At 45.0% G+C, this 27,037-nt stretch overlaps 1 protein-coding gene across 3 annotated transcripts in view; it reads right to left on the reverse strand.

The window, feature by feature from the left end:
• mib2 (MIB E3 ubiquitin protein ligase 2) overlaps positions 1-27,037 on the reverse strand; it is a 69,480-nt gene that overhangs the window by 41,551 nt on the left and 892 nt on the right. For 2 of the 3 annotated variants that reach the window (XM_088937888.1, XM_088937886.1), the window contains exons 2-3: positions 6,639-6,948; positions 3,049-3,220 (exon numbers count right to left, since the gene is read on the reverse strand). In XM_088937888.1, the coding sequence (XP_088794014.1) occupies positions 3,049-3,220; positions 6,639-6,861 (395 nt within the window). In that variant the 5' untranslated portion in view covers positions 6,862-6,948. Of the gene's footprint in view, positions 1-3,048; positions 3,221-6,638; positions 6,949-17,754; positions 17,858-27,037 lie in introns of those variants that run through there. The other variant, XM_088937887.1, reaches the window with a different exon arrangement.

Here is a 27,037-nt window from a genome sequence, read left to right on the forward strand (position 1 = left end):
TTTCTTTAATGCATTAAAAATATCCACAAATGATAACAGAGATCCACTTTCAGCTGAATTACAGGAAACACTCCAGGATGAGACAAACATTCTTTCTTAAAATAGCTAATTTAATCCCTGAATTCCCACGCCTGTCAGAATCAGAACAGCTTCCAATCCTATTGTGGCAGAATGTAGTAGAGCTGTAGCTCAGTATGTGATCGCCTGTCATGGCCTATACAATAATATTATTGTTATATTATTACAAATAATAGTTTTTTAAAGTAAATGTATGTAAATGTACAATAATTATGTTCTGTTTGTTGTAAATTTATTCCTGTTATTGCTTTGTGAAATTCATGGGTCATAGCAGCTCTTTGGTCAGCACTGGTACGATCAGTTCAGAAAGACTGGTGAACTGCTGTGTCCCAGTAGGCCAGTCTGAGGCATCATGCACTTCAGGCCTCTTGTCTTGGCCTGTTCCAGTACTAGGCACATGTAAGGCCTTTTTGTACTTGTCATTTTTCTCCCAGAGTACAGATCTCAAACTGGGGTAGACTCCCCCCAGCAAGCTTAAACTTAAAGAGGTTAACCGGGGGTTGAAAAACTGAACTGTTTACACAACTGGGTTACACTCATCCTGAGCTGAAATCTGGTAGAATATCTACAAACCCAAGGAAAGCAAGACGTGAAAATACTCTGAAATGGTTATTCTGTCAGTGTGTTTGGACCGCTTTCCCATTCTGCTGGGGTATCAAGAGGCATTTTGCTCAAATCCTGCTGAATAAAAACAATAACAGTTTTCTGGATAAATAAAATAATCTTTAGAATAGCATAATCACATTTTAAATGACACACTACTGAGACTGACCTACATTACATGTGGCATTATTGGGAATAGAGGATGATATTAAGCCAGTTCCCATTTTTACACAGCATTATAACATTGCTGATTTTGCTAAGACACTGATCATCATGGTATGCAGCAGTTCTGTCTGTAAGGGGATGTGGTCTTTGTTTTTTTTATCGTGTTGACCTTGGAATGACAAAAGCCGTGTGAAACGATTAGGTTTGAGCATGTTGCAGATGTTGGAGGGGGAAAAAAAGGCGAGAAGGGCTGAATTCAGGCACAAGTCAGCATGGTGCCTACCAGGGGGCAACACAACCAAGGACTTGAAAGACAAATGCAAGAGCAGAATTTGAATGAGCAAAACAGCCTCTGGAGAACAAATGGAGAGCAGACAGGTCCGAGGATCATGAACAATCACTTAAAAACTAACACAGAAAGCAATCGGGTCATACTGTACAATTAAACTTGCAACTTAAATGGCTGTTCTCTGTTCTTTGAGAGACCTCTCTGCTGAGACTGACAAAGGGGTTTATAACAAGGAAGGAGGGACTGCACTGTGCTGAGAAAACGATGCTTCTGAGTTGCATGGAGCTGCCTATTTGTGGGTAATTGGGATATGAATTATTTATAATTGGGGACCAACCTACATTGCAAGCGCAGCCTTCAGAAAAAGCGTGAGAAATTAATCTTCCTGTCACTGCCCCCAGCGGACCGTCGAAAAGCTTATCTTCCCCAGAGCCGGCACGTGAACGAGGCCCACAGCCCTGGGAGGGTCATTTTCGAACACAACCAGAAGGAAAAAAAACCCACAGAAAACACACCTCCCCATCCACCGTCAAAGGCGGACCACGAGCTTGTCAGAGCAGTGGAATAGCCTTTTTTAAAGAACACTCCATTCAAGACGGCCTGCCTTTCAGATCGAGGTGGACAGGCGCCTGACATCTGCTCCACTCCAGCTCTTGAGAGGGAGACAACGTGAGGCAGGCAGGCAGCAGGACCAAGCAAATCTCCACCAATGTGCACTGGGTCGAAGTAATCCGATTTCAAAAGGCAACTCGTTATGCTGCTAAAGACACAGTTTCAGCTGATGTGACCAATCTGCATACAGGGCAAGGCAGGACCTCCCTAACCCTTTTCAGGTGGAAGAGGCACCACTATTTCTGCTGAGACGTGAAAACTGGGGGTTTCAGAGAAGCTTACACCGACACGAGCTTCGCTGGAGAGACTACAAAGTGCTGCTGATAAAGCTGATTCCTCTGACAATGTGTGCCAACCGAGTGCTGCTGGCTATCATTCTTATGCCCTCACCGAAAACAACTCACAGATTACTAAAGGTTCAGCGCCCGTCGTCACTGGGTACGAAGCCGCCCTTTACAAAAGCTGACTGTCAGGAGGTGGCTCTGTTCCCAGCAACAGCAGATTATTAGCAGCTACAGTATTTTTACGACATGAACAGCTTTGCCACGTTTGGCAAAAAAAAATTAAACATGGAAAATAGTCTTCTTTTCATTGTTTTCTGGCAACAAGGCAACCCCACAGAAACTCTATTTGTGAAAAACACTTCTGCACGTGCACCTCCATGCAGCACCGACTCTGATAACTCCTGCTAAGCACAGTCATGAATGGGCAAGTGGCCAATCTTTGCCTACTGCAGCATTTCATTAAAGATTAAAATGCACAGAAGCGCAGTTTGGCTGCAAAGCAAATGCATGGAGACCTACAAGCGCATGCACAGTTGTACTGTATGCACACAGTTATCATGGAGAAGGTCTATATAGACATGGGACTTCCCACCCCAATGTAAAGATCTTTTCTGAATTACACAGACGGGTTTCCGTCTTTACGCGCCCTGTTAGAGGTTCAGCTCTTACGATTTCAACAGAAAACGTGAATCCTGGCAATGTGCACAAACTGGCAGGCCCACGAACAAGACCGATACAATGGCAAAGGCAGTCTGTGCAGCAGGCCTTAGGATGCGGAACGGACATAAAATGTCGCAGCTCTTTTTTTAGGTGCGGAAATCTTTGCCGTCACATAACACGGCAGCAAAAGAGAGATGTTCCGCAAGAGAGCGGGGTCCTGATTTGCCGCTCTGTGAAAGGCTTGTGGGAGAAGCTTGATGAGGAAGACAGACAAATCAGTGGCAAAGGAGAGGGCACCGTCAGCTCAGCAGAATCAGCGCTGGCGGAGAGCGAGCAGCGCGGGGCCCGGTTACTTACGGCTGGGAGTGCGCGGTTTCGTAGCGCTCGAAGGCGTGGCTCAGGTCGTGCTTGTTGTTCATGTAGCACTGCGTGCATAGGTCGTAGTCGAAGCACACCTTGCACTTCCAGCGCATTCCCATGATGCCGTGCTTCTTGCAGCTGTCGCAGATGATGTTGGAGTGGCGAACCCCTGGAAGGCAGGAGAGCAGGGAGAGGAGTGGAGCCAAGCTTATTGGCAATTCGTCACACAACACACAACCTGCGAACACATCTGTGACCAAGAAACACGCAGAACTGCACTCAAGAACTCGCATACTCTCTGCTAAGGTTTCTATTGTGAGTGAAGAACCTTATCTCTTTAGGTAGCAGAACTCAAAGAAGAATTACAGAGATTCGTAATTTTATTTGATATATACTGGTGGGTTGTCAAGTACCAAAGGTCAAAACTGCTGTTCTGATATATAATTAAAGGAAAAAAATTAAAAGCTACAACTACTCCACCTTAACCTTAACCAGCTCATTATAAACCCATTAAGAGAGGAAATCATTGCACACCTAGAGAGATAAGGAGACTACAGGCAAGAAACATGCAATTATTCACAGCAATGAATGCCTTTTGGGTCTTTAAGTCTTTAATAAAAAAAAGTATGAAATACCATTGTAATTATGATAATAATCAAATTAATCTAATATCAGGATACTTCAGTGAAGTGCAGTAACCCAGTGGGCACAGACAAGGAGGGGACTCTGCACTGTGAAGTAGTAGTGTGTAATTAACAAGCACAATCTGCTATTGATCAATTCAGCAATGTTGGTACTGAATTGATCACTGAGGGCGAGATCTTCCTAAAGCGATCAACTATTACCCCCACGATCCAAAGGGGTGGAAAAAATGCTGAAGTCAATAGCTGAGGCAGATCACGGCACTAAGCAAGGGCTGCACTGTTTATTTCTTCCAGGGCTTCACAGGGCGCCCACCCTAGGAACCCCCCCTCCTCTCTGCCACAGTGCGATTACTAAGTACTGAAGCACGACAGCCCTCGAGACCAAACCGCCCCTCCTCCAAGCCCTCTGCCTCTCTCTCGCTCACTCACACGCTCGATTAAATATTAGAGCCACTTCTTCTGAGCCAGAAAAATGCTGTGCTAATAGGGGAAAATTTATATAAATCTTGGGCTTAGTTTCCTTGCAGTGCCTGAAAATAACATCAGGCCCTCGTTATTAAAATAGACTTGACATACGAAAAAGAACAGTAGAGGAGCATGGCTTGCCCCCAGAAAGGTGTGGAAGACACAGGAAGACCTCCAGCCGTACTTGCTGAAAGACCGAGTTACAGCTATTATTAACTGCTGTAGCTGTATTGTTGATCTAGCTGGTTTAGAGGGTGAGGGCCCTGGCTGCCGAAGAATAAGAGAACAAGTAAGATTTTTTTCATTTTTTAATTGCATTTTATTTTTAATACATAATTTAGCAATATGTTCCCAAGTTATTCTTCAATTTACATCTCCCAGAACACCAAGAGAGGACAATTATTGGATCCAACATTATTGTCCAGGGACCCTAGGATGCCAATGGCAGTGCTACTGTACCATCTGAATGAAGGATGCAGCCAGTACAGATGCATGCAGATACAATTCAATCCGGGGATGCTTGGTTAAAGATACACAATGGACTAATCAGGCCTCATTTAGAATACAGTGTACAATTCGGATCACAATTTTGTAATAGCAAAGATACTGCAAGTCTGGAATCAGTCTAGAGAAGAGCATCCAGATACATTCCGGGGATTCAAGGAGTGTATTACACTTACATGGCACCCAGCAGGGCCACATTGTTAACTGGCAGGCTGAAAGAGTGCGTGGTTTTGATTGCTTACTCTACATGAAGCTTAAATCAAAAATCAAAATCAAAGTGGAGCTTGGCCACAAAATGCCCAGTACCCTCCAGAAACCCCAGCTACAGCGATCCTGGGAGACGCTGCAGCATGAGTATGAGCTCCAGTCACTCTCTCTCCCCAGGTGCAGTGTCACCTCTCCCTCAGCCCCGGCAGAAGGCTGTTGCTGTCTGTCGCTTCATTTTTAATCAGCTCTGCCTGCTGTCCTGGTGGCTCATCCAGAGTGACGGATGCGCCAATTGTTTAACGCGTCTGAAGCAGCGATAAATCCTACGCAATCTTGTTCCGTTACGCCCTGCCCTGCGTCACGCTCCCTGCGGCCCACCTGTCTGTGGGATTCAGTCAGGCTAGGAAATGGATAAGATTAAAATAACAAAAACGATGAAACACATGACCGAGATCGGACACGCATTTTTCTCCTGCATTTCGTAAAAGCATTCTGTCCTTTTGCTTGGGGAACTGCAGTAGAGGGTCCGTGGTGCTCATTTTATTGTACGTCTTTGTACAGATTTAGTGAACTGTCTTTCCACTGCCTTGAGAGTTGTTTAATTTTTTTAACCAAACTTATCCAGTTATTGCTAGATTTATTGATTACTGTAGTCAATGCAAAACCTGCTAAGAAACTATTTTACAGAGCTGTGTATGTGGAACTTTAATGCTGACTGGTACAATATTTCCAGTTGGACATGTGGTCCATCACAACAGAAAACCTGAGATAGGAAGAAACGATTAAGTGACCTGCTCTCAGAAGCTTCTGACCTGATGTTATTTACTGTAAGCTTCCTGTGGCTTTAAGTGTACAAACTACATGGGTGTGGTTTGAAGGCACGCAGATGGAGGCCGTGTGCTACTACTCTTTCAAAGCTATAAGATGTGTTAAAGAGAGGACTCTCCATGACGCAAAAGTTCTTCAGAGTCGCCAAGTTTCATGCACGGGCATGGCCACAGCCTTGCTCGACCTCGGACAGCGACAGCCCCTGAGGGGATCTGAAGAGCTCACTTCGCCGGTTTACACGAGACTGCAATCCGTCCTTCTTAGGAATTGAGAAATTTAAGCTGGTCAAACCTCGTCAAACCTCGTCAGTGTTTCACTCTGCTATCCAAACTGGAATCTGAAATTATTTCTGCTAAATATTGAAAGAAGCAAAAAAATACAGCTTATCTTTAATAAAAACATAAAGATAAAAAAAAAACACTTTCCAGAGGAATGCACAAGACCCTCCAGAACCGATTGACCACTGCGGTAAATATACACAGCCTCTGTAATTACGCACATCAAATTTTCCCACACTCTAAAACAGGGGCAGAGAGCTTTGGCTTGTCCAGTCCACACCATTGCAGAAGTTTGATCCTGTCTTAAATGAACTAAGTACTTTGTTGACTGTGTATTGCTTAATTAAAGCAGGTGATACAGATGACATCAGGAATTAAGGATAAGCTTGAGCAAAGACTTCCACTGGAATGGACAAGACAGGGCCACTGACAAAAGTTCCCTTTGCATTTCGCACCACAATTTCACGGTCTTGTCCAGGTGTAGTGCAGTGAGGAATGCAGAGACAGGCAGGTTAGGATGGCTGGGCTCCTGGGCATGGCTCTGTCCCAGGGTTCAGAGAGATGGGGACCCTACCTCCTTCACCTGAGCTGCCCAGAATGGCTCTGGTGCAGGGCTACGCACAGAAGACAAAAACACACTTCAATGAGACCCTGCACTCACCGATCTGGGCGTTGTCATACAGGAGCAGGTCATAGGCCCCCTGGTAGCCTGTGCGGTAGTTAGTGCGGGTCCCGTTGTCCCACTGCACCACCACGGTTTTGTCGGGCGTGGTGGTGCTGCCCTGGCGCCCGATCTCCACCACAGTGCCCACATGGCCCTCCCCGTCGTCCTGGCTGCCCCACTTCCAATCCACGCCGCGGACCACGCGCATGCCGACCTCCATCCCGGCAGGCAGGGCGGCGCACTCTTCAACGCCGGGGCCGGGGAGGGGAGGGAGAGAGCGAGGGGTCTGGCGGCGGCTCAGCGGAGGCTGCAGAAAGAACAAACGCCCGTCAGCTGGGGCCGGTAACTGGTAACACCTGCTTCTTGTTTTGTCTCCCCACACCTACCTGTCCAGACAAGTGAAGTACAAGCCAGCAGGCCGGGGCCTGTGCAGCACCCTTACAGGAGCTGGACTCAAGGCTGCTGTCCTGCTGGGGGAGGTTTTTCCCTGGCCGACAATCTTTTCACAACATGTACATCAAGAGAGAAATCAGAAACCTACCCCTTGCAGAGCACAATTAAATAACCTCCTAAATACAGCACGAGCACATGGGGGCGTGGTTTAACATCACTCAGACATTTAAGCCAAGTTAGCTGAAAGCCAGCCTACGCAGAGCACTTCAACTTCAGCACTCTTTAAAACCTTCTATAAAATAAAACCGCACACGTGGAAAATTCCCCCAGTCTCAGACCATGTTAAAAATCAGGTTAAACCTCATCTCTTTCAGGAATTATTGCTACAGAACCATTTTGAAACACTGCGATTCATAATGATGCCCAGTCCTTTCACACTGATAAGAGCTAAAAGTTCTCTCTCTTACTGCACTTCTGAACTCCTGTGTTTCAATAAAGGCAAATGTCACGACCCAAACCTTCCGACAGAACTGACCAGCAGCCGTGCTATTAAGACAAAAAAAGGTACTCTCCCAGCTGCAAGGCTTCTTTTTGAGAATCCAAGATCAGACTCCTGAAAAGTTACATCACGAGACTCAACCTCAGAAGAACTCCACATCTGTGCGACAGTTGTGCTTATGTAACACAGGGCTGCGTCTCCCTCCATCTGCTCTGCCAGTCTCTCTGCCTCTCTGGGGCAGACAGGAAGGAGGCCGTGGATGTGTGCTAACGCCATGATTAGGCAATGACACACACAGCCACTGTCTTCCCCCAGCTAATTGGGAGCATGTGTGGAATCAATTCTGGGAGTGTGAAACTCACTTTGATGTGCCTTGGCTTCCTTACTGTTTTCTTGTGTCTAAGAAATAGAAGCCATGAACGCTCAGGCAGTGACACAACCTGCCCAAGACTCTGTGGACACTGCCTCTTCACGTGGGCTGGTGACTTAATAGCTGTCCTATTCAAGCCATTCCACTGCCAGCACTGTGCACCATGTGGAAATGACACTTGGGACGTCAAACAAGACCATGGGAAGATCTTTCCATGGATGGCAGTATTAGAGTATTTGTTAAGGATGCTTTATCACCTCAGCATAACCACCATTTCTGCTCTAGATGACTGCATACTAACATTTTACTGATCCAATGCGAAGCTCTTATGATACAACCTGTTTGAAAAAGCCAATTAGATTAATAAGCAACCTGTAAATAGGCCCTTTACATTTGAAACAATTTATACAATATTTTCAGAGAACACAAGTAGAAACTATGGGGAAGTACAATTATAGAGATCAGAAGTCATTTTACATGTTGTGCTGTGGGAGTCTGAGTTATCCAGCTATGTTGTTGAAGGCGGTGCCCTGGCTTCTCTCAAGAAACGGCTGGATGAGAACTGCAGATCAATCAAGCTACTAGCAACCAAATGACCCAGGTGAGCTGAATGTCCACCTCGCTTATGTGCCCTAATGTCCTTACATTCCGCTCAAACATGCACTGAAGCACATAGCTGATGTTTGGGGGGGGCAGCTGTACACTAAAACACTAATTTCTTAAATGTATGTACTTGCTAATGAAGGATGCCTTCATCCTAGCCAGTGGTCGTTAAGCTGGTCCAGCAAATCAGCGAAGAATCTGCCAGTCTGTACGGTGACCATGCAGAGATATTGCTCCCTGCTCAAGGCAGCTGCTTGACATTTCATAGGGTGAGTGAAGTTGCCATTACGTTCTGTAGAAGTTTTATTGGAGCTGGTGAAATAAAGTGTAACGCCCAGAGGGCTGAGTAAATGTTCCTATGATCCAACATCCCAGGGAATGGGAAGCTCCTGCTGTCCGAATGTGAAACCGCATGGGAGGTGCAACTTCATTTACGTCATGCAGCTCAGTGCCATCGGCATCACAGCTTCCCCTTAAAAATTCCTCTGCTCAAACTGTGCAGCAACGTAGGCAAGCAGAGCTGTACCAATGCCTATCGTGTCATAAAAAGGGCTAATGAACACTGGAAATGCTTGAGCTTTTGGGGGTTGCAAATTATTATTTACAAAACTGTTTACAAGGCTTTGTGCACTGACTGTTAATTGCCACTTGTATGTGGTAATTACTGACTTTGCTAATTAATGCTGTGTAGATCATCTGCATTTTTACATGTGCTGTTAACATATCATTTAGTGTTAATGGCTTTCATGTTAATTACGTGTTAATACACCAGTGGACTATGACTTCCACCCTAAAAGTGCCATGCATTCAAACACGTACAAACTAATACTGCAATGTGGTCAGCGATGTAAAATCATGTTGACAGTATTGCCACTTGGTAGATGTACAATTAAAAAAAGTACGAACGAATACTGTCATGTGGTCAGTGGTTACCCTCGTTTACCAATGATGACCAGAGTATTTCAAGTTGACAGCAAATCTCATTATCTCTGCTTTAACTGACCACGGCCTTAAAAAAAGGTCAGAGGACTTGAGTTCCCCTTTCCTGGACGATCTGCCATCACTGCCAGCTCTGTCTTTTTGCATCCTGACTTAAAAAGGCCCCAGGGCTCTGTTGCAATTCGAATAAAGCACAAGCTGGGTGGCTGCAGGAGACTTTTCCTTGCCAATCGAAACCAGGGCTTTTGTGATCAGGCCCGCTTTTGCAGTACAAGACTGTTAATTAAAAGGAAGGATGGTGGCATCAGATAAGACAGGAGAGAAAGGACCTGTATCTTAAATTACACATGGGAAGCAAAAAGTCTCCAAAACCCCCTGGCTTTAGCACAGCAAAGGCGACAAAAGAGAGGATTCTCTAAGAATCGACACCTGCAGGGCAGTGGAGGAGGCAGAGCAGGTTAGAATCTGGGTCCGAGTTTTCCGCTATCGTGCACTGCTTTCCTGTCCATACAGGAAAATGTTCAGATTTGAAAATCATGATTAAAAGCCTTACAAAGACATTTCTTAAGGTCTGACTTTGTGAAATGAAAATTTTAAGAAGCCATCGGAGCAGAAGTACTGCTCAAAAATAACTACACAAACTAACTTTCGAGAAGGCAAAGAATTGTCTTCGCTCACCGGCTACAGTAAAAACCTCCTCTAGTCTGTATGGAAACACTACAGCTTTGCGTTGGGATATGGAATCAACTTTTGTTTGTGACTTCAAGCTGAAGCATGACACTCGGGAGATTCCCACACACTTTAGATAAGCCGTAATGAACGTGCAAAGAAATTTTCCTTGTGGAAAAGAAAAAAAGAATTATAGAAGCACATGGATGAAACAGGTCATGCAAGACAAGTGAGATGTTAAACTGGTAGGATCCTGCACTATTAAGCAGTGTAATACAAAGCTAAAAAGCCATCAAGAGCCAATGTTAACACTATCCTATTGCCTACATGTTTTTAAGAGGTCTCCCTGGGGCCTTGGATTCATTACTGGAACAGTAACATTGTTTTTTTTAATTTTAGGTCAACCGCATTATGAATTGTGAAGCAGTTGTTTTAGTTACACGAGCGTTTCTATATATAGAGGGAAAAAACTGTTAATCTGATAATACTGTCACGCTTCATATTAAGCTGAACAAATACAGCACAGGTTTTAATAGATATTCTGTTTAATCAATGATTTCCTATAAACCAAGGTTGAACAGCTGTTAATAAAGCATCCACAGATATTCAGTAGTGAGGAGGTTAGGCAATGGTTAGAGTAAGTATGAACCGTGCATTGCTTTGACAGATGCTTAAGCTGTAGTTCATTTTGTAGTAACATACCTAAAATCACATCATCATCACATCACTTTCAATCATCACTTCTCCACTTCTGGGCCACAGTGGCGTCCTGAACGGGACTCCAGTCCATCACAGAGCACACACACCGGGCCAATTAACTTACCAGTGTGCCTTTGGACAATGGGAGGAAACCAGAGCACTGTCCAAACCAAACCACATACAAACCCCACGCAGATAGCACCTCAGGAATTGAAGCCAGGGCTTCTGGACGGCAGTGCCAACCACTGACCACCTGCTGCTTCCACAGTTCTGGCTCGAACTGGGACACGCTGTCTTTGCGGAGGCCTCACCGAGCACAGAGAGAGGAGAGCACAGCAACCCCTTCAGGGCACCGATCTTTGCTTTTGCTTGCTTGGGGCTTTTTTCTGCACCCAGATACTCTGGCACAGAAGCACACCCACGCCTGACCCGGGGGTTATTTCCAAGTTGCAGTGGCTGCTGGCTGCAGCTCTCCATGGAGTTTAAAACTGGACGCAGGACTGGACGCTGACCAACCCCCCTCCCCCGCCCGACCACCGCCACTGCTGCTACTGCTCCGGCCAGCTCCGAGAGAGAGGAGCACAGAATCAAAATCCCGCCTGGGAGCCTTCTCAAATGACAGCGTTCCCTGCCCAAAGCCACCGGCTGTGTTTGCACTGTGTATTTAAACACACTGAGAATGTCTTGGAGGATTCTGGCGAGATGTCCTGCTGTGGCCGAAGAGCTGTAATAGCGGATACTTAACCCCAGTGCCTACAGTGAGACACATTGAGTACCCCTCTCATGCATTATGCCAGCTGTGCGTCACTCTGTCATCATCTAGCTGTTTGACTAGTGTGACTGACCTGTCGGGTACATCTGTTGCCTCATGAAGGAGAGGGAGTTCACAAGCACAGCCAAGGCCGCAGCAGGACAGAGAGAGCCAGGTGACTGCAGTGGTCACAGTACAGTGTCAAGGTTACACAGATACAGCCTCACTCATTGTCTTTGTGAAACTCTCCCCCCTCCTCTCAGCATGGCCTAACTCCCCACGTGTCTCTGATCTCACGTCCCCAGCAGACCACAGTGGTTAAAATGCAGATTATTTCAAAGCTGGTAGGCAAAAAACAGCCCAAGGTAAAAACACAAGGTGGGTATCAAATGAGAGAGAAGAGGAAATTCGTTGCATCGGGTCTGTTGGGTAGTTTTAGTTACTACCAGAGTGTAGTAATATGTAGTGTTCTCAGGCTGCCTGGGCGTTATGGAGTCGCAACAGAAAGGCAATCTGACTACAGATTTATTTTTCAACATTAATCTAGAGGACTCACCTGCTAATCTCCGACATGGCACAAGGTGACAAAACGCATTCGCGCTGTACTTGTCAGGGAAAGAAGTGTTTACCAGATACTCCTGGAGAGTGAGGTGGCAGCTGTAAAACTCTGGCACTCAGTGAGGACTCGCATGCACTCCCTGTGAACGGTCCATGTGCACTCGACCCACCGCAAGGGTGTGGGACCCCTCAGAGCTGTCCAGCCCCTGCAGAACGCTCTGTGGCTATCCGCCTGAAAGCAGGCGGGCTGTTTTACTCTCAGGGCAGAGAACAGAGGAATTCTTCAGCAGTTCCTTGGAACACATATACAGTACAGCTGCTTATCGTGACAAAAAACAGCAATACTCCTTGTTCCTGCCCCTTTTCCTTTGCTCAGAAACACATTCTAGCTGTTTGAATTTGAGTACAGGACAGAGACTTTTGTTGGTGTCCAATTAAGGATAGCTGGGCTTGCAACCCTCCAGTCCCATGAATTACAAATACTTGTAAAGAATTTCCTGTGTCATGTCCATTATATACAGAGTAAGAACCCTACCAGCACTTTAACTGCTCTGCCCTGTGCTGGGACCTGTCATAGTTAAACGACTTCCTCTAAATCCAACGTTTAAAAATAAGACTGGAATTTTAAAAATATATATTTTTTTATTTTACACCAAATATTTCCCATCATGACTCTGCCGAGGCCTCCACTGCTTTGCGCGATGGTGCTCATGTGCTCTCAGCCTTGTCCAGGCCCTCCCTGCCTGATGAGCAGCTCTCTGCTCCAGAACAGATGGGCGCTTGTGCCACACAGCTGCACTGGGCAAGAACAGCGTCGCGGTCTGTGAATCCGACACGACAGCTGCCTGCCGTGGGCTCACACCCGCACTGCCAGGCCCGGGGAAGCGACAGGAAGACCGGAAGCACGCGGGGGGAAAAAGAAAGGAGGTGGGGAAGTGGGGAACGTTTTTAAGTTATAGGTGACCAACTCAGCAGAGCTGCTTAAAGACAGGACATCGGAGATCATGGTTTCTCTTTTCTAAAGAGGATAAAAGGCACCTAGAGAAAGTACCATTGCACATCTGACACCAAAACCCCAAAAAAATACTATCAATGCGCTGACAGAGCATTTGTAGCTCAGCTTCCACTTGGAGGCCTCACTGAGGAGGTGAGTTTAATGCAGCCTGAGAACCAATTAAAAAAAGAGAAAGACTTTAAGACACTCAGTTCTCTTCCTTTGAAGAAGAGTTCCAAACAAAAATGACATCTGCAAAGATGGCCGAGTATACACAGTAGTAATTATATTAAGATAATGTCATGAGTTAAAGGTTTGTTCTCATACCTTCTTTTTTTGCAATATCATACACACATACGATCAGTTCCTCTGCCTTTAATGTCCGCGTTCTGGACTATAAAGCTGCCCTGACATCATTAAAAGCAACGCATTTCCAGGTCCCAGCACTGCAACTGCCAGTGAAACACATGACGGCAACAAAGAAACACGAACCTCATTTAAAACTGAGAACAGCAGGCATTTCCGAACTCAAAAGGTGGTGGGAATGTGGAACAAGCCAATTTCCTGGTTTCCTTGAAGAAAAGCCTGGAAGTGCTCCTTGGATCAACAAGTTATAAATTAGCAAAGAAGACAGATGCGCTGAATGGTCTCCTCTCATGTTCTAATGCAGTAACGTGCATAAGGCAGACCCCAAGGCCAACAGTTAGTAGTAAAGATGAGAGACGTGCTTTTGCAACACTGCCTGCTGCCCGATTTGGATAAATGCTCGCCGCTATCCTGAGACGCAACCTTATCTGGCCGACGTCTACACAGGCGCTCTCAGAAACACCACGTCAGGCAGTGGAGCTTTTTAGAAAATCAATACTGAACCTAAACTTCAGCACTTCAAGATTTTAAGATCATGCACCGTGAAAGCATCCTTATTTTGTAGCCCACTTGCAACTGCTCTTTTTGTTAAGCTGCTTCCCATGAATATTTGTTTTGGGTGCAGTTGCCTTCCTTATCCCATTAGCTGGAAACAATAGCGCTCCTCCATTGAGGAGGCAGCTGCTGCTTTCAAGGGGGCAGGTGCTCTATTTTAGTGCCCAGTGCTCATCACTCCCTGGATTCTTCCCTGAATAGACATGTAAGCTGTGATCCAACACAGCAGCAGAAAACCCTTAATGCTGGTAGGCCCATTCACATTACAAGAATGGGAAGTTATTTAGGGAGATTTGGCAGGGCTAAAGTGATTTAATCTTAGTGATGTAACCTTCCAGCCTTTTAAAAAAAAAGCATGCCCTCAGGATACAATTCTGTTCTGACTGTTCTTGTACACTTCTACTCGTATAAAAAAGATTTTCTGAGCCATCCCCACACTAAAGTTTTCCACTTGAGCATGGGGACAACAAAGAACCTGTTTTTTCACAGAAAATACTAAATCTCCATGTTACAAAATAAAATTAAAATGCTCTTAAACGTAACCAATTAAATTTAGTCGGAAGCCTTCTGGATCTGCGTCACTTCCCAGCATTTCTTGTGTTCTTTTCTCACAAGGAAAATAAACTGAATGTGATGGTAAGAGTTCGATGGACACTAGCCATTGTGTGTCGACCGCTCTCCTGATGTGATTCTGGTAAGACCTAAAATCAAGCAGAGGTCTGCCTCCAGTGTTAAACAATTTCAAAAATTCAAATAAAGCCGCCAACCAGCTCTTTTACTTTATAATTTTTTCAAAAACCTCAAAAGACCTCCTACCATGTCTATCGCCCTTTTTTCATTTTGTACCAGAAACTGGGCGCTCTAAATGCTCATCTGCTGATCAATCCAACCACAAGATTATCAAACTGTAATTCAGGAATCTTTTAGGCTTCCTAAAGATAACCTTGAGAAAGGTTTAAATAAGGTTTAAATAAAACCTTGAACTACGAATTCCAGTCTTGACTCCTTGCTACTGATCTAACTCGTAAATGGTTGTCCTCAGCTTGAGGGAAATATGGGAATTTCTGATGGCAGCAGTTTCATTTAACAACCACTTATGCAACTACTTATCTGAAAAGAGCCCAATTCCCTCTTCCAGGGGAACATCTGCACTGTGTGTTCTACTGAAAGAAACTTCATTTTCATGACAAACCTGTACACAGTACAGTTTTTTGAGTTTGTGAGTTTTTTTACAAATTAAAGATCAATCTAATTTGTCTAATGTGATGCACTGTCCACAGGTAGCTTAGTACAGCATCGCTTCTCTTGGTTTGTACAAATGCTGGAGCATTAATCTTGGATACAGTGAAAACTGATTTTTGCAGAGACATTTTTTTTTAAAAAAAAGGCGATCCTACCACAAGAATCTGCCCCTAAACAAGGTTTCTAAAGCAAACTGAACAAACAACTAGTTTACACTTGCAATAACGTTTTTCAGTTTAAAAGCTCAGCTTTACTGGCACAGTGAGAGGCAGCTATGTACTGTACTGTAACTCGCAGAAGGGAGTCCTTCTGCAGAAACTACACAACACCGGGGAGAAGCGGTCTAACCGAAGCTGTGCTCACTCTCCTGTTAAATGTTCAACAATGGAGCAATGCATATGAGAAATGATTTTTTTAACAGAACAAAGTGTATAGTGCCAAATAATGTCAGACATTTTTGCACCCTGGGTTTGGATTTAGTAGACCTTTCTTCAGGGCCTATTCCACTCAAATCAGGATAAGAGAGCAGCATTGGTTTTCTGAAACTATTCTGAATATTTCATTCAAGCAATTTAGCAGTCAGCATCCTCCGCATCTAACAGTATTCCTTCAATGGCTGTCGTGTCGGGGGACCGAAAGGGCCAAGCAGAACTTTGATTCTTTTGCCTGTTTCAAAGCTGTAATTCCTGCAGCGCACTGGTCTTGCACGCCTCACATCACCGACACGCTGAAACATGACGCTACGTTGCTCAGATCCGAGACCATTAGGAACCGATTCAGCCAGCTGCGTCTCGGTAAGCTGCCCCAATATATTGTACGTTTCTTCTTTCCGGCATCCAAAAAGAAAAATCTCCAGTCCGTGAACAGCTAAAGCAAAACCACATCTTTAAGGATTCACCACTGTGAGGAAGCAACAAAAAGGGAACACAAAATGATATATACACAAAATACATTGTTTTATTCAAAATTGTACACTTCAATCAAGGGGATATTACGGTAAAATTGTACAATGCACTAGTAAGGTCTCATTTACAATATTGTGTACAATCGTGGTCACCACGTTTTAAAAAGATATTGCTGCTCTGGAATCAGTCCAGATCAGAGTATGAGTGATCCTAATACAAGTATTCAATGTCCACTGATTTTCACTGGGGCTGTTCTTTAGCATAATATCGTGGGCTTGTGGAACAAGCTGCGCAGGCATGTTGTTGAACCTAATACCCGGACGTAGTTTAGGAAACAGTTGATCTTTGGACAAATAAGCTATTCACTACAAATCAGGCTAGATGGGTCTTCTCTCACTTGTAACTGTTCTTCATATGCTTAACATTATGAACAATGCAGAGCAGGAGCCTATTCTTGTTGGCACAGGGTTCAAGGAGAGACTGAACTCCTTGAATTGGATGCCGGTCCATCATAGGGCATGCACACACATTCACTCACACCTGCCCTGCAAAACCTGGACTTGGGCTGATGTCCAGCCCGGACTGATGCCTGAGGTCTGTGGGAGGAAAGCAGAGCACCAGGAGAAAACCCACATGGGTACAGGGATATCATGCAAGTTCCAAACTGTATGTGCCTCATTATCACTGCGTGTTTCTCTCATGCTAGTGAGACCAGCTAGTCATGCTGCAGGTCACTGGACAGTATCCTAGCGTTCTTGCTGAGCTCCTGAACAATTCATGCAGGATATGCTTGGTCTTCCAAAGGTGGGCAGGATAGTAGTTACACCTTTTTATTTGGACAGTTTTACTCTTATTCTGCTTCTGAGCACACCAAACATGCGCTCTACCTCTGTGCACCTCATGCCTTCTTTGTGCAGCGTGACAACAGCTTGATATCGGAGCTTCGTTTTACTACACTTGCCCAGCATGAAGTCTAATTAGTTATTCACAGATTCCGCTTGGCTTAGAGATAAAATACTTGATTGCTGCCAGAGTTTATTAGGTTGTATTGTCATTTTGCGTGTTTTTGGAATTAAATTAGGAAAGGAAATACACCTTTGACTGCATTTACATTAATACGCTGTTCACACCATATATTATTTACTGCATATGTATACAGCACACCAAGGCCTGGTTATGTCCCTGCACATCTGCCATGTAGCTCAATACACCTTATCCATTTATCAAAAACAACAAAACAGGAAGTTGAATGCAGAGATCTGTCCTCAACATCCTAGACATGCATCCTTCTGGCGTCTCCATTCTAATAGGACTTCCAGCTAGCATCCCAAAACAGTGCCACTCATTGCTACTGTTAAGTCAGACATCCGTAATTATACATCTCTAAATATAATTATTAGTATTTGCTCTGTTTAACACTAAACCTACCTCATGCACTCTGGCCCCCACTGTGTATGCTAGTTGAATTGCTATAATTACGACTCCCAGCCCTCCGAACTAAACCACCAAACCACACAAGGATACAGTAGCGATTCATTCGGTATTGCAGAGAAAAAATGGGAGGTTTTACCTGTTGGAATCCGAGAGCAGAGAGAAGGCAGTCCTCCGGAGGCGCCTTCTGCTACTGTGCGGCGACACGGGAGTCCGTGGAAATAAAGCGGAGAGGATGTATTTCTCCGAGCGCGACCCGTTTCCCGGCGCACCTCGGTTCTCCAAGACCACCGCAAAAATCGGACTGGACAGCGAGGGAGGCGAAGCGGCTCCCCGTGTGCTGTGGGATCCTATCAGCGTGGAAGGAAACTCCAAAACCCCCCCCTCCTAAATAAAAAACCTGAAGAAGAGGTACCGGTGTTTTAGTCCATTGTCCTTGTTCCGCCGTCGGGGGACTGATTCGGTACCGCACAGGGGGACGGCGAGAGTCGGTTTCTCGGCTTGCTGCTTGCTATTTCTGGCTCTGGCAAACCCCAGCCGCACACACTGCAGCACCACACTCTCTCCCTATCCGGGGAGCAGACGGCCCTGGAGAATCTGTCATGCAAACTAAAGAAGCTGTGGCGGAGGGGGGGGGGAGAGAGAGAGAGAGAGAGAGAGAGGCGAGAGGGGGTTGTTGGTGTGTGTGTGTGTGAGAGCGTGAAGGAAAGTAAGGGGGGTAAACGGCACAGGCACCTGCTCATCCCCTAATTCAATTCTGGACTGCCTGTGTCTGCGTGACATGAGGGGCTGGGAGAGACCGCGACAGAAAGGAAACCTTCACAAGCTCCAGGAATGAGCCGACAGATCTAGACTTTGCAGAGCGCCGAAAGACGGAGGGAGAGAGAGAGAAAGCGAGTCGGATGCGACCTGCTTTTCCCCATTCACAATCAGGAACCGTGGTATTAATACAGCGCTCAGCTGTCACTACAGACAACCCCTCCCTACCCCCCTCCGTGAGCGCACACACACACACACCCTGCACCTCATTAAAACACACACACGGACATCTTCCCATCTGTCATTCACGGGAGCGGCGGCAGCCCATGAAGCCGAGAGATCTGAAGCAGGAGCTCAGGGGGGGGTGTGTCTGCACTGTATTTTTGCCTTTTCCTTCCTTAAAGCTGGAACGCACGCAGAGCAGTAACTCCCAAAAGACGAACCTGCTGCGCATGAGGATCTTAATGCCCTAACAAACAACACCGGGGACGACGGATCCGACGTGGGATGCGACTTTCCCGAAAATGAAGCACCCGCAGCTCTGTTCTGAATTACCACGCCGACTTTACGAGATGTCGTCATTGCAGCGCACATAAAAAAAATATATCTGCTGCCCCCTCTAATTAGCTACAATTCAGAAGGATTGCTTTATTTAAAGAAACGTTGTCGACAGGGCTCAATGATTCCTATTTTATTTATACTTTGTCTAGATCTCTAAGAACAATCACTGTTCTGCTCGCCTACAGCAGGGACAAATGAAGACCCCGAATCGACACTTAAAGATTAGATAGAATATGTTTATGTCTCAGTTCTAGACTTGCTAGAAGTGTGAATTCTTCGCTGTCCAGGGAAATATAAGTAATGGACAAATTTAGTGGAGTTCTTCCACATCTAGTGTTTGGTATTCCTTCACCTATAGCATTGCCGCTGACTAACACAGGACTCCCTCTGAATCTCCATCTCTTAGAGAGAGCCCTGCAAGGTTAGTGTTTGTCCCTGAGCCTCCTATGTGTTAAGATATTGTATTTATGGGGAGTCTGTGTTTAAAAAAAAAGCATTGCAGAACATCTTCTGCTGTTTTGTAACTGAAACTATGGCTGTTTGTTCTTGGTCTCTCACTACACTAGAATACGAAATGAGCCGCCAGCCCTTGCTCATTGCATCATGCCTTGTGCAGTCCACTGTGACATGAGGAAGCTGATACCTCGCAGTGCGGGAGGCAGTTTTGATACACAGCCATGCTCTGCAGGGAGTGACAATGGTGAGCTGCAAACCACAGATGCAAAACCCAACTGCAAAACCTGCCACTGGGGGTTTTGGAGCACAACGTTAAGGGCAGACGTCCAACAAGGGAAAAAACAACCTGACCTTCCACGAGGCCCGTCTGTGACCCTGTCGCAGGTTGGCGATGGGTGAAAGCCTGCTGTGTGCGCTTTGCTTTGCCTCCCTGCTCATGTGGCATCTCGGCGGCTCACGCGCCTGTGCACATGGGATTTTCCAGGCATGTTCTCCAGGGCACGTGTGGATTACACCCCACCTCGGCTCCTGCAGCCGCTGACACACGCCCCGGGAGCTGAGGAGGAAGGGATGGGGAAACACTGGGGCCGCTGTCCAGTGGACCAGCTGCATGGGCTCTACCTCTGTGTGGATAATTGAGAAGGCGGGAGTGAACTGGTCGCGCTGCTGTTTCCAAAACAGATACCCAAGGAAAGACGACGTGACCGCCAGCAACTTTCGCTTTGCGAGTTAATCAGCGAGATCTCCACTACTGACGCAAAGCTGGTATTGTTCTTGTCATTTGTTTTACACAAAAAAGCATTTCGCAAGCTAAGGCGTGCCCCTATGGCACTTCGCAGACAGATAAAAGGTCGCTGCAAGATTCTGCTTCAAGCCCACAGGGTGGTGGAGAACACCTGATCGGACTGCACTGGAGAGCAGACGTTGTGAGGTTGCTATAGAAATATCCTTGAGAAGGAAGCTGGGGGAGGATGCTAATGTGTGTAGTGGCTGCTTTTCTATAACCTACAAAGTAAAATAATGCACAGTTCCTAAAACTTGAATTGCACCTGCAGCTGATGAATAAGCTCTAAGTGGAGTTGCGTGAACTCAAAAGACAAAGCATATGGGGTTTTTTTCGGGGGGAAAAAGCAGAGAATGCTGGCAAAACGTGACAGATGGCTGCCCTGCGCACTGTGGCCTTAGTGTGCTGGAAGGACTTTGCTTTCCAGAGTAGAGGAGCAGGCACACATGGCCTCCTCCGGGGTGACATAGGACACAGGACACAGGAAGCGTCACAGTCCTGGAGCTCTGCCAGCAAAAAAAAAACGTATTGCAAGGCTACGTCTAAAAACGCAGACAAACAGGGTGAAATAAACAGAAGGTTCTGAACAATTTCTGGATTTTGACAATCAGGTAGTGAACGTAACCTGTTCCATCTGTGAACTCACGTGTTGAGCCATCTGCTTGTCTTTCTTAAAAGGAACTCGGAAAGAAACCCGTTTTGATTAAATGCTTTTCAGTGTCCTCCACAATCTGCTGGGGTCTCTCAAGGGGCACTTGACAAGAAAGGACAGAAGGTTTCAGAAGCGTTTCAAGCCATTCGTCAAGAGGAACTGTGTGGATCTTCACAAGGCAAGATGTTTCCACTCATTCAAGCGCACTCCTGGAGAAATATTTGGGTCTGGTATTTGATATTGTGGCAGGACAGCTCAGTTGCAGGAAAGAAACATCAGATTGTGTAGCGGTTTTAAAACCTTTCATATACTTGCCTATCATACATGATTGAACATAAGAAAGGTTACTAGCGAAAGGCAGCACATGTAACTCATTTGGATGCATGTTGCTAAGTGACCTTTGGATCTTATCCATCTGCTTGACTAAACCAACGGCATTTTGTCACAGAGAGTCTCCCAGCTGTGATTGCTTGATACTGTCTGGTTGCTACCAGATCTCAGTGGTTACAAACAAAACCTCAAGGTGCTTTCTGAGCCCTCACCTTACATCGCAAGATACTTCACTGTCTCACGGAGGCCTGACCTGTCGAGCCACCTCAATGGCACAACAAGGAAAACCATAATGTCAGCCAAAGATGTTCTTGCTGTCTTGCGTTTGTATTAGGCGACCACAGCTTCCCACAAGGCTTCTCCAGAGTTCTGAAAATCGGGCCCCGTGCTGTTACAGGTTATGAGAAATGTCTGTTCCAGAAGGAAATGCCAGGCAGTGGAAATGGGAAGCTGAGCACTGCTCTGAGAATTTAATAAGCTTAAAAAGCAATGTTTCAGCAATTCCACAACACTCCCCTAACCCGATTGAAATGGTACACGTACGTTAATTAAAATAAGCTCATGAGAAAGAGGATTTTGAGTCAGATGAAAATTAGGTGGCACATACTAATCTTTTCAGAATTCCACATTCTGAACATGCCATTTAACTCTTCTTTGTACTTTTGTGGTGCCAATACAGTATATAGTACACTACACCACTGCTACAGGTTTTAGAAACCCCCATCATTTTACCTATGTATTTGTTCTGATTCGTTGTCGTCATTCCTCAGAGAACCACACTTCGGTGGTCAAAGCCCATTCAGGTACCTTGGAGGCCATGCCCACTGGTCTGAATGCAGCCGGTAACTGCATTTGAAGACCCTGTTTCAGGGAAGCAAACATGTTGCACCAGCCAGGTTTCTGAAAAGAAGGTTCCCTATTGAGCACCTGTCTGGGGGAAGAGAAAAACATTCCCATAGTCATTGCATACCAGTGCTCTTACACTATCACCAGTGTTCTTGGCCAGCTGGATTGCATGTGACTGCCACATAACTGGGAAAAGAGAACACTTCAGGATGCGCTTTTGTAAAAGTACCTCCTTATGCTCATCTCTTATTGTCTGTGCAAACAGGAGATGTCAATGTTCAATTAACATCTCTGTAAAATGGGACTGTAAAAGATTGGAACACATACTTTCAGCTCAGAAGGCAGATGGAACGGTGCCATTACATAATTTAGCCGGGCATGTGTCTGGGGGCAGGGGAACCTCAAGTAAAAGGTGTAATCTTCTTTGGGATGTTGTTGACTACACGGTTTGCAGGATGTATAACAGTGGTAATCGGTCTCTTAATCTGATCCCTTAAGCCATATCCTCCTTGCCATTGACTGTACTTTCCTTGGATATTAAGTAACGTTGGTACAGAAAGGCCCAAGAACCTGGTCTTGTTCCTGTGTCAAACATCTTAATCTTCCCCACACTCCAGCTCGCTGCCATTCCCAGCAGGGGCCCCGTGTCTTCTGAAAGAGCGCCCCCATTGTCAAAGGCTAATACGCTTCGTTTTTCACCAGTTCTAGCCCAAACCTGCCTGCTGCACCTCGAGACGCCAGATAAAAACCTTTCTCCAGTGCCGGCAGAGCAATCCCAGAATCCCAGTAATCCTGGACATCAGAACCATGTTGATAAAACACATCCATCCCTCCGCTTTCTCACAGCTTCATGCAATTCCAGTTAATGGACTGGAATCCAGCCTATGCGTCTCAGGGCAGACATGGAGACACAGGCACACACTCGCACAGAACCCGAAGAAAACCCACACAAAGATGTGGAGAAAGTACAAGCTTCACGCAGTTAGTGCCCCAGATCTGGAATTGAACCCAGGGCACCAGAGGCAGCAATGCTAACCACCTCACCACCGTGCTGCCCGTATCGATAAACCACTTCACACCAGTTCATTCTCAGAGCTTTCAACAGCATCCATATTTATTAGATCAAACTCGAGTCAGGTATGTTTCACGTTTATTATATCCTCAGTGTTGTATGTGTTGCACTTTTCCCATGAGAGCTAAAAATCAGTTGATCTAACAATATTGTCAGCTGTATTGTATTGACCACAAACTTCAATCAGTCATCAATCAATGCCATCCGCAACGCCTGACACTTGAAACCACTGCGTCAATCTGTAACCCCTGTACTATTCTTTCCATTAAATCTCAAAACCCTATGATGAAAGCTCACCTACAGTGTTTCATCTGACAAAGCACTATAAGCACACTATCAGATTCACATTAAAACTTCAACAGTATGTAAAATATTCCAAAAAGTATTCCAATAAAGACAGAAATGACTGTGAGAAACTTAAGAGGCACCATCAATTGAATGTATCAACCTATTCAGTGTTACAACCAACACAAACTTTAGCAGTTGTCTTAAGTCTCTAGTATGTGGCCAACCTTCTGTAAACTGGTTTTAAAATACATGGTTTTAAAATACATATGGAGCTAAATATTAAGTATGAATTAAGTGTGGAATCTAGATCTATTCTCTAATGTATGGATTAAAATGGGTAAGCATGTCAATTAATCTGATGCCTAACCCTGCAAGCTCCTGCAGTGTATTGATAAGAAGTCTATAAGAAATCAATGCTCGTGTTTCAGTTCATGGGGACACCCCTGTGATCTACACCTCATCGATCCAACTTTATTTATCTTCAGATCAATACGTTTTCCATGAGGAAGTGTCCATAAATCCTTGCAGCTATCCCGCTCGGCACATCCAGAAAGGGTGATGCATGGAGGAAATGTCCCAGACGGAATCTTAATGAAAAGAAAGAAGGTGCCACATACTCCTGCAGAAGTACTGCTGAAATTCAATTAAGTGAAGTAAGGTATGACATAAATCTGGGTTTAATAACGACTCAGGCTGTTGCTCAATAATTGATCTGATGTGGCTGGCCAATGTAAACATAAAGTTATGTTTTGCCAAACGCTTTTCTGTATTAATTTCTAGAGAAATCAAGCTGGTGGTCAAAAGGGAGAGGAGGGGAGTGGGTGTTGGGCTGGGGGGGGGGGTGAGTGCAGAATTCTAGGAGGAGGAGAGGGTGTGGGAGGAGGGATTATGTTGATTTCTGGGATATGCTTGCTGATCTGCTGGCATCTCCCTTATGAGATGAAGAATGCGATTAAAAAGCAAAAAAAAGTGGCAGACATATCATGATCTAATAAGGGACAGGCTAGAGCCAAATTATTAGAAGGGTGTTTCAGTATATTAAATACAAAAAATCCAGAGTCCATCTGTTTTTTAAATTCAAAGAGATCTGCAGCATTGGACAGCTATCAATGGGCCAGATGAATGAAAAGAATATGGATCTCCATGCGTTTCAAAACAACTAAAATCAATTCCGTTTAAAAATGAAGGGACTGGAACAACAGGAGTCTTCCCTATTACTGTGTCACATCTAGCGCAGGGGTCTCAATCAGCGCATCTCGAAATCCAGCCTGACGCTTTCTGCTAGACTGACTTAGACCGCTTGCTTCTGACACTGTGAGAATTTAGATTATGGACTTTATATACATCACATATCCTTTCTCATCTGCACAGAGGGACAGCACAATCACAACACAATCTCACAACTGCAGTGGCTATGAATCCAAAGGAGAAAACGCACTTAAAAGAAGGCATTTCCCCTTTCTCATAATTCTCTTTGCAGAATGATCCCCAACATAGTCCTACAGCCCTTTGCTTTCTGTTAGAAACTCCTCTTAAATAAATCAATAAACACAGCAAATCACGTTTGCTGCAGTTATCCTGCGCAACATGGACTAGCTAAAGAAATGCATCAGAAAATAAATGGACAGGGCTGAACCTAATGGGGTTTCTGCCTTTCATTCAGCTGAACCCCAGGTACACTTCAAAACATGATTTTGCAAATTCTCAGTGCAAAAGCCTGCAGAGCAAACTGACAAGATTGTTTGTGACTGTGCTTGCGGCAGCCTCTTTAAATGAAAAGGCCGCATAGCTAACCTGCTTTTCACCTCCCATACCCCTGGTTTTCCATTATGGGGCCATGGAAATGGAGTTTTTGAATGATGACTTGGTAAATGCCATGGGACACAATTCAGCGTACATTGTGAATCTGATAAATTGATAAAAATACACTACGCATATACTGTAGGAAATATTAACAAATCTAAACACATTTAGAGCCCTACTGAAAAATATATCCCAAAGTGTACAAAGAATATACAAAATTTAGAATATTTGACAAGTACAGCATTAACATCAGCCACAGTGTAAATGTTATTCCTCCAATATTTATTTTGAATTCATTACTGTGTCATTCTATGCAGCATTTCATTTTTTTTCATAAACAAATGAGTCTATTTGGTGCTTTGTTTTATTCTCGGTAACCTCGATGTGAAATAGCGGTGCAGCCCATTTCAATTTAAAACACAGTATTGACGTGTTTTGCCGTTTAAACCTTCTCTTTTCAATTTTCTTCAACATTACAGAAACTACGCATTTTGAAACCTGAGCAAGTAAGTAAATTCCAGTGGTCTGTAATTCGGAAAAAAGGCAATCAAGTCAGGCAAAATCTAACATACCTGACTCAAGCCTGAAGAACTGAATCTCAAAAGAAATACAAGCCAATATACAGCTTAAAAATAAAAGAAGGAAAAAGATATTTCAGAATGAAATATCATAATATAACAGAATATTTATCATATTAAAATGATAATACCAGGATAGCAGAATAGTTCAGAATGAATTAAGATGTGAATAGCAGTAAACTGCTCAGGTATGGTTTATTTAACTCGACACTGTAAAACACATCATCTAGCAGCAAAATCTCAGTATACGTTAAACTGCAAACGTTTAAGACATTTTAATGCTGCCAGGTCTTGATTTGGATTGGAGTACAACAGGAGTCTCCAATCCTAGTCCTGCAGAACCAGAGTGTCTACAGGTCTTCCGTGCAGTTTGGTTCTTAACGACCACAATCAGCTCATCGTTGCTTTCACTGGGCCAGGTCTCCCAGCTGACAGATGACATGGGACTATCCGATTCCTGATGACTTCCAGGAAATCAGTTCAGCCTTGTCCCATCAATGAAATCGACTGCTAATATACATAGATATGGATAGATCCGTGTGATCCTTGAGGCAAACCCCAGGATACAGGAATTTACAGCACACATGAGCTGAGTACTGCTATACCCCCACACCAGAGCCACAGTGTGATACAGGGTCAAGGGCGGGTCAAGTCTTGGGGTCTGTGTTCGTGCAAGACTAGGCTTTGGCCAAGGCCTACTCTGGAGTGAAAACTGCACACACCAGGCTTGACTGCCTGATTCAAGTCCTGTGTGACTGGAATGCCACTGGAAGGAAAAGAGCTCATGTGATGGGTCCAGGATCAGTCCAGTGTTTATTTCCACATTCCAAAGGATTTACTATCAGGTTATATTAGTAGCCAGGCCCCCATAAGGCAGGGGCTGTCTAAGTTCTTGAAGTTTAAGGAGAGTTAAGGGAGATGAGTCGACTATTTGCCTGAACATCAGCAGCTAGCCCGTAGTCCTAATCCCAGTCAAAACTGGAAGGACGTAAAAGAGAGACACAAGAAATCTGCAAGTATTTGTATTTTCTGAAGTGTATTGAATTGGTGACTGCCAGAACCAGAGGGAGCTGACTATTTTTGTATCTGTGTATTCCTGGATATAGCATGAATCCTCCATAGTGTCGGCAGAGTTACAGAGTGTTGCTGATTACAGCTGGAAACTGTCCCCAGCAGGTCTCCGAGGAGACAAGGGACACATGCTGGACCTTCCAGTAAAAAAGGGCGAGCCGGGCCACTTACTGAAGGGATGAGCCCAGTCTAGCATGCCAGGGTATCCCTGTGTTTGTAAGG

The sequence above is a fragment of the Atractosteus spatula genome, chromosome 20, assembly GCF_055471065.1.
Source record: "Atractosteus spatula isolate fAtrSpa1 chromosome 20, fAtrSpa1.hap1, whole genome shotgun sequence".
In the NCBI taxonomy this organism is placed as follows: Eukaryota; Metazoa; Chordata; class Actinopteri; order Semionotiformes; family Lepisosteidae; genus Atractosteus; species Atractosteus spatula.